Below are 11,649 nucleotides of genomic sequence, written 5' to 3' on the forward strand. Positions count from 1 at the left end.
GAAAATGAAAGCTTTGTTTTGTCATTCTCTCAAAGAGGCTTCCAGGTAACCTCATAAAAAAACTACAAACCCCAAGCTCACTCATCACAATCCATGTGCTGTAAAAGAAGTTAGGTCTAAACAAATAATATTTTGCATCTCAGATTTGTTCAAAATTATGCAATAAATGCTCTACTAACTCAATTTTATGAATGTCTTTTCTCCAACTGGGGTATTTGATGTATCAACTGATGTATTAAGAAGAATCTACCTGAGTGAAGTGCAAGCAAATACAGTCCAAATAAAACTCAGTCTGTACATACATTTGCTTTCCACGTGTTTTCTTGCATGACAGTGAACTGAAGAAGATTTTTTGAATGCTAGAAATTAGTTTTTTTTTTTACTATCAACATTTTATTTCATGAATAATTAGGCATAGTTTTAGGTTGATATGGAAATACGATTTTTTTTTTGTTTTGTTTTCTTTTTTTTTTCTTTTTTAACTTGTCCTGTCCAACAGCTGGGCAGACAGATGAGAGCTGAGGGCCTCTTGTGTTGGACATATTTTTCTTTAACAAGAGGGGTTATTAATCTTTAGACAAACCAAAGGTATGTCTGAATAAACCCCTTTTGTAATTGAGGCCAAACTTTATTAATTTCAATCATGTCTGAAAATCTTTGGTGTTGGACCGGACGGAAAAGGAAAGAGGGGAAGAAGAGAGAGGGACGCTAGAGAGAGGGGGGGTAGGGGGGTGATAATAGGAGGGGAAGGGGGATAAGACCATGAAGAAGCATACAGCAACAAGTTTACTGGTTGTTAATCATTATGGTAAGGTTCAAATGCAGTACAAAAAGGGCGGGGCCCGTCCACACACACACTCAAATGTTATAAACACACCTGCTAGCTGCAAAAATGTCCACCTGTCGACATGTACACAAAACAGATAGTGTTCACACACGCATACTTATGCCTTAAAACCAACTAGTGTGAAATATTTCAGTCATTCAGTCATGCAAACTGTTAGTGCAAAGGTGAGCTAACACCAGTGCTCAGGTGAGTGTTTATGTTCTTCTAAAATGGATGGTGGAACGTGAAAAGAAGGAGGGAGAGTGCCCAGCCATCCCCACCCCAAGACCCCCACCGCAGCAGCAGCGGCAGCCGGAATCCCCCCAACGCCACACGGGAACCGGCAGGGAACAACCGCCGCCCGGGCGACCAAGCCCGCCACCCAGGCCAGGGCCAGCAGGGCCGCCGCAAGGCCCCCAGAGCCAGAGGCCAGGGAGGCACGGAGGGAAAGAAAGCGCCGCCCCAGCCCAACCAGGAGAGCAGCCCCCCCGCCGCGCCGGGAGAACCCAACGCAGGGCCCCACCGGAGAAGGACGCCCACAGCCCCAACCGAGCACCCCACCACCACCCAGGAGTTCCGGGCATCCCCCCGCCCCAACCCCAGGTACGAGCCAGGACCCCCCAAGGGAGACCCGCTCCGCACTCCAGGCAGCCATCCGCCCGGCCCACGGTTGGTCCAGGGAGGAGCGAGGCAGGGGGCCCGCCGCCCCCGCCCAGGAGGGGGGAACCCCGGGGAAAAAAAAGAGGGCCCACAAGGGGTGTTGTAAATATGGCCCGACCAGGCTCGGCCACAGTTGGAAATTTGGCGGGGCCCAGCACTCAGGAGCAAGGACCAGAACCCACCCCCCAGGGACCAGACACCCCCGGCTCAGATGTAATGTGAACCCCCCCACCGTGCGGAGAGAGCACCGCCGGGCCCAGGAAGCCGGCACCCCGGGGACACGGCCGCCGTTGCAAAGGGGCCCGTACCCCCCACCAGGGAAGAGGCAGGGGACAGGAAATACGATTTTAATAACTTTGAGGGAAGACTGCTATTCTTTCTTTAATGTTTAATCCTGACTACTCATGGGCTTTGTGTTTTTTTATCTTATAAACATGAGTAAACATCATGTTATTTTTGTATCTTTGCAGATGGGCTGATTGAGTTCCCTTACTGAGGAAACAGCAGGGATCAGGAATGCGGAACAAAACTTTTCGAGTTGAAAATAAAACAACTTGTTTGTCTAACGAGACAAGTTGAGCAAGAAATTATATGTGAGAGAAGAGCCTGTGTGTGCTGAGTTCAGAGCAGATTAGGGTAAACTAAAGAAAGAGCCCAGATTTACTGAACTACAGTTTCTTCACAGTACATGATGCAAGCTTTGCTTTTGATGTTCATATCAACAGCAGCCCATTGGTCTACACACTTTCCACATGAGCACAAATACTCAAGGCTCCGGAAGGTTAACAAAATAACCATGTCCTCGACTTCAAATTGAAGCCCAGTGAGCCGTTCTGCAGCTGTTGGGGGTTAAGTGCCTTGTTAAACTGCGGTTTGATTGAACTGAATGGTTCATTAAGCAGTTTTCTTACTGTTCATTCAGACCTAAATCACAGTGGTTCCATTTGTCTTTATCAGATATCACAACATACTCTGCTAAGGTCTAAGGAATTTGAACCTGCATTGACTCTGGAAAGGAAAGAATGAGTCATAAGGTAAGCAAGACTCAAAGTTACATCAGCACTCCTGATAGCAAAAAAACCGGTTGTGTGGGCTGCAGAGCTTCTGCACCTCAACTCCTCCCCACAGATCAAGAGAGTGACAGAGATTGCCCATTAACTGGCAGGCGATCATTTCACTGGGTGCCTTTGTTAAAAGCACTCTGAGACGCAAGTCCATGCAGTGCTGCTGACCGGTATTGACCTGGAGGATAAGTCCTGTTTATGTGTAGGATTACAAAGTGTAGGTGTTACGAGAATCTATTGAGCGAATATACTCATGGATTGCCCGGACCAATCCCTTGGACAATTTACAGACTTCAAGAAGGGTGACTTTGAGGCTAATTGGAATAAGCTAGCAGAATCTAAATTTGGTCATGTGTACCAAGTCAAGCTCAAGCTTTTGAGGGAACAATACGCGATGAAAACCTTTGATACAATCTTATGTACCAACAACTACAGGTAAGAAAAAGAAACTATCAAAGTTATGCAAGTTTCTGACTCATTAGAGTTAGATTTTTAAGGAAATCTTTTCTGAGTGCCCTTAAATGTGTCTCAATTCTTGGTTTCATGCACCAAAATTTTTTACTGTTTTTCTTTCACAGGAAAATAATAGATGAAGTGTCCAAGATTGCAAAACTCAAATGCAAATACATTATTTCCGTCCATGGAATATGCAGTGAAGCATCTGCTGTTGTGATGGAGCACATGAGTAATGGATCTTTAAACAGTCTCCTGGCCAGTATGTCTTTTATGTGGCCAAAGAAGTTTCAGATGATTCAAGAGACTGCCATGGGAATGAACTTCCTTCACAGCATGAAACCTCCCCTTCTTCATCTAAACCTAAAGACATCCAACATCCTTCTTGATGACCATCTTCATGTCAAGGTCAATAAAACTTTGCCAACTTTCAGTAGATTTTAGGATTTGTCATAGATCCTGAGAGACCTGTTTGATCTTTTTTTTTTTTTTACCCAAAAAAGATTGCAGACTTTGGTTTAATCCATTGGGATGAAGGCATGGACAAGAATGAATTTATGGAGTACCTCATAGCAAGAGGAAACATACGCTACATTCCACCAGAGATATTTACAAATTGCCCTGGACCTCCAGGACCTGCCTTTGATGTTTACAGGTGACTTTCATAAGCTATTTATTATTTTATGTAGACAGAATTATTTATGCTATTTGTTCTGTTAGTTGAATGTATAACCAACTGTTGTTTGTTATGTATACTCTAACTTCTCATAGGACCATTTTTTTAGTGTTGTGATAGATGCATGAGGGGGGGTACAAAACTGTTAATTTTCTAGACAAAAGCAACAAAACTAAAATTACATTGTGAAGGAACTGTCTTCAGCAAACCCCAAGATACAGATAAACATGTCAAAAAGCTCAAAACCTCTCCTCTTGCCTCAAAGGATATCTCTTGCTAAGAATTGAAGAGAGAAGTTACAGGATGCTATATGACTCAGCTGTCTCCTTCTGCTTTGATCCACAGCTTTGGAATTGTGATGTGGGAGATTTTATCACAGAAGAAACCATATCCAGGTGGGAATAGACTTATCTGAAATGTGCACATGTTCATATTAATTAGATTTACAATAGAGTGCGTGGGGAGGTGTGGTGGCTACAACCACTGACTCAAAATCTTTGCAAGTGTGCTCACCACTTTTCTTTAAGTTAGAATGAGATACAAATCTTAGAAAAAGACAAATAAATTGGTATATATTGGTATATCTGCAATATTGACAGTATAAAAGCACTTCTCTTGCATTTAGGTCTCCATTACCTAACTTCAGTTAATGTAAAATGTCACACTATTTACATAAAATGCTTTTTATGCTTTGTTTAAATAAAGAATATTGTTTAGGGAAGAGCTTCAAACTATCCATTTTCCAGATTTAAAAAACAAAAACAGAAAGTTAAATTACTTGGTATCCCAAACTTAAAAAGCAAAACAAAAAACTTATTCTGTCTACTTTGCCTCTTCAGACTCGTACAACCTTATGAAATTAACAGTTAAAATCTATGAATTATTTATTGCTTTTTCTGCAAGAAAATTCACCCCTCACTTGACACCATTTAAGTCTGCACAAGGGATTAGTTTGACAGAGAGAAGTGCACAGAATTCAAAAAAATGAATTGAGTCGACTAAAGAAAGTTTTTATTACAAAGGAACAATAGTAGTTATGTACATTTCAAAGTTAGCTTTGATTAATAATCGACTTATTGGCAATAAACAACATGTTTCATTGGTTGTTTTTTTATGTGAGAGATGTGCTTTAGAGATTTAATCAAATGTATTTGAAAAGAACAAATGTAGCTATGCATTTAATGTAGCACTAATAGGCCTCACAATTCGGAAAGCTCCAAAAAATGTCACCACAATATTCTATTTAGATCTTACTTTTTCAGCTTTGTTAAATGGACAAGCTTTAAAATGACTGGTTTATGTTTAATTTATTAGCAGAAAGCAGAATCTCCATCTGTTTCCTTAATGAGTTATTAATTCTGAGTTATTTGAAAGCTACAAAAAGCTTTAATATAAAAAAAACAGCTGTAAAACAGAATTGTGGTTATGTCCGAATTCTTCTTCAGCACTTTAATCTCTTTTTTTACAGAATGCAAATGACTTTTTTTTTATTGAATTAAACAATTTTAATAAGTCAAAAGATAAAACGAAGTCTCAACTAAATCTGTTAGTTATTTTATGCTTTTTTCCCCCCACCACACTTTACTCTAAGTCCTGCCAGCCATGGTTTATTTTTGTACACAGGTGCAACATGTATTTTTGGAAGATTACGAAAAAGCATTGCTTTGGTGCAGGTAGCTTTTAGTTTTTATGTGCAATAAACAGTATTTGTGTCCCATTCCTTTATGTGTGTGTTTGGGTGGTTTGAATAAACTCTCCTGACGTGGGCTTTGCAGCCTCAGAGAGTAAGTTAAAACATTACTCACATGGGCTCAAATGGAAAAGCAAAAAGAAGGAACTCCTTTCTGCTCGCAAAGACTATATCATGAAAAAACACAGCTTTTCCATCAGTAGCTCAGCCAGTAGAGCTTTTGTAGCATATAATTTTACTACATTTTTTATGTCACCTTACGGTACTAAAACATATTTCATGTGCATTAATTTTAACCTATTCAAAGTCGGTCAATAAGCAACAAAATGATTTTTTAACGTGATTGTTATAAAGTTCCTCTTTTGAGGTATGTTTTTCATAAATTTGAAGTTCTCCTTTTAAAGCCTTATACAGGCTTACTTGCTATGTGTTGCTGGTTTTAACAGAGTGCACAGCCTCTCTTCTCTTTTCCTTCCTCATAAACTCGACTTACTCCCGATATGCTCCAACAACCTCTGCAGCAAAGGTGCACTGGAATGAACAAGCATACATGCATGCACATACGTTTGTACAGAGGAAGGAGCTCAAGCTAAAATTGTGTCACAGAATATTTCACAATACCTCAATGACTAAATGAACAGAATATGTCAAAAAATCCTTTGACATCAAAGCAAAGACTTACTTATTAATTGACAAGTTGGTAGTTGATGAAATAGGAAGAGAATGGATTATTATGCCCAGCAAATGTGTCAGAAAAAAAACAGTTTTGCTGATTTTCTGTATGTGTTTATTTTTTTCTGACTTGTGGATGCAGGGTGCAGTGTGCCAGCAGTCATCCTGCAGGTGTCACAGGGCAAGAGACCCTGTTTGGAGTTTTTGCCAGCTCCAAGACCAAGCGACTGCGATCAGATGATCAGCGTTATGAAACAGTGCTGGAACCAGGACCACAGCAAGAGACCACAGTTTGTAGGTAATGATGTTGTAAAGTTAGAGGGAAAAATATGGTGACTGACAAAATAAAAGCAATCGAAGGATAAAAAAAGAGCAAACTGAATAATATTTGGCTGGATGTTTTGTGTTGCTGTCAGCCAGCTATGAGACCACCCCACAAAAGAGGGCATCACCTTTTGACCCACATCCAACCGGGTCATCTTTTGTGTATTAATTACCTTTGTGATTTATTAACTGAACACACTCTGTTTACACATGGTTTCATTACCAGTTGAAGAAAAACCTGGAGGTATTTTAGGAAATAGAAACATTTTACTCTATAAAAGTCTGCTTTGACAGATTCCAAATTTGAGCTGTTGTTATGGTCAAACCTGTGAAGGTTTTTATCTTTACCAAACCACTCTCCATTTGATGAATTATAATAGTCCCTGTGAATCCGTATTAAGCAGGTATGATATCAAACTAATTTTCAAGAAGCATACTCTGAACAATCTGGCTTTTGACTTGTTTGCAGATACTGTGAGGAAAACTGAGCGTTTGAATGAAGGCTGGAAGATCTCTGGTCCGATGGACTGTCAAAACAATGGGGACGCCAAGCAGGAATCCTATTATTCATGGCTGATCTCCCCAGAGCACCAAGTCAGTTCTGCTTGATACACTGCTTAAATAATGCTGTACCACATCTAGTCTAACAAGGACAATGTAAACTGTGGGTTTTGTGAGGACAATTGTTGTGTGAAGAGGAAAGCAGTTGCCCCCATTGTGTTTCTTGAGATAGAAATATTACAAGCTTTAAAAAAAACACTAATTTTAATACTTTTTGGTAAACACACTGCCCCCCCCCTTTTTGCCATTGTTAGAGACAAGTGACAATGTTTTGGTATAGAAATTTGTTTTTACTTACCAAGAGTTTCTTGTCTGTCAGTCTATATTTTGCTTCCACCTTCTTGGAAATCCTTTTTTTAGGTTAATTTGTCATGCTTGACAATTTGACAATGCAATGTTCTTACAGTATAGGAATTAGTGAGGTTTGCTTTAATCTGGCACTCTCTATACTTCTATGAGAAGAAACAAGGATCATATATCAAAGTTTAAGGACTATTTTTAGTTTGTTTGTTTTTTGGTGTGTAGTTCAATTAAATGTAGAAGCACTACAGAAGAGTTTTACATTTGTAACAATGGAGGATAATGATAATCATAATTATAACAACAACAAAAAAGACTTGGTTTGGCCTATTAACAATCATACTGATTGTAGTGATTGATGACAAAGGCCAATTTTCTGTTTCTCTTTTCTGTTTTAGAATTATTTTGCTGAGAAGCTGACGTTTTCTTCAGGTAAACAAAACTACTCATCAAGCTAGAAGCGGTTGTTTTGTGAGGTATATTAGTGATGTTAATTCATGTTTGGAGACAATTGTGTAGATTAGCACCAATATATAAAGGTCAGTACCTTAACATTTGATAAAACTTGTATTTTTAACAATGACTGCTAAACAATGACTGCAATCTAGCTGATACTAGTTAGTCTTTAACCTTATTTTGGTTACCTTTCACCTTCACTAAAGCTTTTTCCCACAAATGCCACATCATTAGATACTGTGACACACCTTAAGTTTTGATTGCCTCAGAATCCAACCTCAAAGTGGGCGGGCTTATAGTAAGGCAGCCCAAATCTTTGTGAACGTTGTCCTTGTTTAACAAGTGATTCATTTACTATGTTTCTCACTGCAACAAAAAAGAACATTGATGTGATAGCAGTGCTGCTAGGTCCTGTTTTTCAAGCTTTTAAAAAAGTGGTTACATCAAAGGTTTAAAGTGTACACAGACTGCACTAAAATTGTGTTCTTTAGCACATGCATAAGCTCTTTTAATAAGTAGCATACAGAGAGTTTTATCTGGTGCTTGAGCGGGAATGAGTATCACTGAAAGATCAGTCCAAAGGAATCTTCATAGCTGTTGAATAGATGATTTGTAGCACCTTTTTATTTGCCCTTCGACTGACATTAAATAAATGAACTCCACCATGCAGTCCGTGCCAAAACAAGCACAAAATGTAAACAATTCACACCATCAAAAGGTGTTGACTTACCTCTGCAGTCTCCACACATCTTTTTCCTCTCTCAGGTTGTGAGCAGTACTGTTTGATGAAATGAGAAAAGAGCAAACTTGAACCGCTTTATCCGCTCATTCATACAATTCAATGCAGCGTACAGCTTGTGCGTGCAGTTCAATAAGCATTTCTGCTTTGATTTCACAGATGACCAGAATGTCGAGGATAGCGTCCTGTCTTTACTAACGAAAAAGGACTTTGGTAGTTTTAGGCAATCTGTGAAACGAGAGGATGTTTGTATGCAGTTTTCGGGCCAGAAAAGCCTCCTTCACTACACTGTAGCCAGCGGTGATTTAGAAAGTGTCAAGCATGTCCTGAGTCTGGGAGCTGAGGTCAACTCTGCAACTGCAAAGGGATACACGCCTCTTATTATTGCTGTTCTGCAAAGGTCGGTAAAAATACTACAGCATTCACAAGTGACACAAGAAATTACTGTACTTTGTACATCACAGTAAAAAAATAATGCTTTTTCAACAGATTTCATGACATCATCCCTTTGTTACTGGAACACGGAGCCTCTGTAACCCATGGAGATGAAGATCAATGGACAGCACTCCATTTTGCTGCTCAAAATGGAGATGATAGGATTGCCAGGATTCTATTGGACAAAGGAGCTTCGCCAAATGGTCGGGAAAAATCCGGTTGGATGCCACTTCATCTGGCCTCCCAGAATGGCCACGAATCTGTGGTGCGCCTGCTGATTTCACGTTCCTCAGAAGAAGATGTTGTAGAACGGGAGGAGGAACATGGCAGGACTCCAATCCATTTAGCCTCTTTCTATGGGCATCTGAATATTGTCAAACTCCTTCTTACTCTTAAAGCAGATCCCAATGGCACTGACTTAGCCCTTTCCACTCCACTTCACTTGTCAGCTGAGCGAGGCCAGAACCGCGTAGTCAGACATCTACTTAAGTTTGGGGCTAATACCAACGCCACAGACAAGAAAGGATGTACACCTCTTCACCTGGCCGCTCTGTGGGGTCATGCAGGCATTTGCAGACAGCTGCTGTTAAATGGAGCCAACCCAGAGTCCAAGAACCTCCAGGGCTGGACTCCTATTCACCTAGCTGCTTTAAAAGGACATGAAGCCGTGGTGGTCCAGTTGAGTCAGGGTGGTTGTGTGAATTCAAGGGGTCAGAATGGATGGACCCCGTTACACTTAGCCTGCCACCAGAACCAGCCGGACGTGGTGGAAAAACTTCTGGCAGCTGAAGCCAACCCAAACACAGCAGAGGACAGCAATGGATGGACACCCCTTCACATAGCCTGCATTGGAGTCTGCTTCCCCTGTGTCCTCAAACTGCTGTCATATCAAGCAGATGTCAACGCAGTAAATTCAGAAAAAGTAACACCCTTACACCTGGCTGCAAAGCAAGGTTGTGAAGCCATTGTGAAGGCTCTGCTGATGAATGGAGCTGATGGAACGATGCTAGACTCTTCAGGCTCCACAGCTCTGGATGTTGCCCAGAGAAGTGAAAAACGGGAAATTGGGCACCTGTTGAAGAGGGGATCCTCCGAATACCAATGCTGAAGAAAGACACTGTTAAATTATACTAAAACGAAGTGAAATAGTGGTTTTAAGATGTGTTTTTGTTAGGCTGCCCCAGGCAGGAAATTATCTCCTGATGAAATGTGGTTTCATTCTATAAATTAGTTATCTTCATGCAAAAAAGCAAAATACCCAAATCTCTATAAATTTACGAGACTAGGATTTGGTCAAAAAGCATGGGAGCAAATACAAATAAAGAAATAACAAACAAATCATTTCCTTTCAATTCTAGAGTTAATTTGTTGGTTTTTGTAACTGCTGAAACTAATACAACTTTAAATAAAAAGTACAGAAAAGTGCTGTTGTCATAAGTGCTCATTACATATCTGAACATTTCATAGCAAATAATCCGGCTAAATCCCATGCGACTGACAAGGCAATGAAGTTTTTAGGTGAAATTCTCCAGCTATAGATGATGCATAGATTATATGCTTAACGAAAAGCCAAGATAATTATCTGTCAGTCTTGAAAACTGAAGGAAATGTAGTTGTGCTACACTCATTTACCACTCTGACATCTTATTAAAATGAAATAAAATGCAGGGATTGAGGTGAGATATTGACCTACACTTCCACCGGATTTTCCCTCAACCACTGGAGACTGACTCTGAAAGAGAGGTCTGAGTTAAGTCCAATCAAATTAGAGTAAATGAACAGTGCACAGTTAAAATTGGATTGAGATTGGGCTTCATTTTTTTTTGTATTGCTCAAAAGAATAGGGTTTTTAAGTGGTATTTTAATTATCCCCTCCAGGACCTAAGATAATTGATGTTCTGTTACTGTTTTCATTTGCCTTTCAGGCTTTTCTCTTTCTTTTTTCTGCCCACCTAAACACAGTTTTAACCAAATTACTCTATGTATGTCGGCACAAAAATACATTTCAAGTCAATTTCAATAAAAATCATCAATGGGACAAACAAATGATGTAATAGTTGTTTCTACACATGAATTCATACACCAGCAAAGTCTGTCAATAGATGACTTCTATGCTTCTTCAAGCAAAATGTTCCCCATGGGTTTATAGTTTGACTAGACATTTTTTTAAGTTTGTAGGGATATTTTTTTTTACTTATTTTCAATCTTTTGCAGGGCAGTTAAACACTGATTTCCAGGTGTTGTGTAACTAGTTATTTTCAGGCAAATTTCAGAGGTTCCTTGAATGAGTCATGGGGCCAGTCTAAAGCATTTTCCTTTCCCAAATTCCTCTCTTTCCCTCATGTCAATAGATAGGAAACAAGAGAAATTCAGATGGAAATAAAAAAAAGAGATTTGTACATTTGCAGGGTTTGACACAACTGTTTCTATAGTAATGTAAAATGCATCACAGCAAAAGATGTGATGCAACTCCACCTAGGTTGTACTGTATAATCTACATGGACCACAAAGAATGCACCTAAAACTGTACAACACCTTTAAGCAGACCATCTTGGAAAACATGAAATACACATATCTGCATGAAAAAGTTAAAAATCAGTACTTTGGAAATCTTATAATTTTGTAAGTTTAGTATTGCTGAAAATGTTTTTGCAACAATAATTTATTTATAATTTCCAGGTTTCCCCAGACAATGTTAGTGGCTTACATAAAACAAATTTACAATATACAGGCTTTTTAAAAGTATGTTTGTGTGGCTTTGATGCTTCTGGGCTTATCGGCCTAATCATAAAA

General features: G+C 39.6%; 1 protein-coding gene across 1 annotated transcript; it reads left to right on the plus strand.

Moving 5' to 3' along the window:
* Positions 1-2,353: 2,353 nt before the first annotated feature.
* Positions 2,354-11,362, plus strand: ankk1 (ankyrin repeat and kinase domain containing 1). The gene is made up of 9 exons (XM_023961963.1): positions 2,354-2,985; positions 3,129-3,411; positions 3,507-3,658; positions 4,025-4,074; positions 6,184-6,339; positions 6,835-6,959; positions 7,625-7,658; positions 8,581-8,821; positions 8,911-11,362. The coding sequence occupies exons 1-9, from the start codon at positions 2,804-2,806 to the stop codon at positions 9,962-9,964; spliced, it is 2,277 nt and encodes a 758-aa protein (XP_023817731.1). The 5' UTR covers positions 2,354-2,803; the 3' UTR covers positions 9,965-11,362.
* The last annotated feature ends 287 nt before the right edge of the window (positions 11,363-11,649 follow it).

This window comes from Oryzias latipes, chromosome 13 (genome assembly GCF_002234675.1).
Source record: "Oryzias latipes chromosome 13, ASM223467v1".
Taxonomy (NCBI): domain Eukaryota; kingdom Metazoa; phylum Chordata; class Actinopteri; order Beloniformes; family Adrianichthyidae; genus Oryzias; species Oryzias latipes.

Coding starts and splice junctions, on each gene's coding strand:
- ankk1 (XM_023961963.1), top strand. CDS start 2,804: ATGGATTGCCCGGACCAATCCCTTGGACAATTTACAGACTTCAAGAAG. Junction 2,986..3,128: donor TTATGTACCAACAACTACAG/GTAAGAAAAAGA, acceptor TTTCTTTCACAG/GAAAATAATAGATGAAGTGT. Junction 6,340..6,834: donor CAAGAGACCACAGTTTGTAG/GTAATGATGTTG, acceptor ACTTGTTTGCAG/ATACTGTGAGGAAAACTGAG.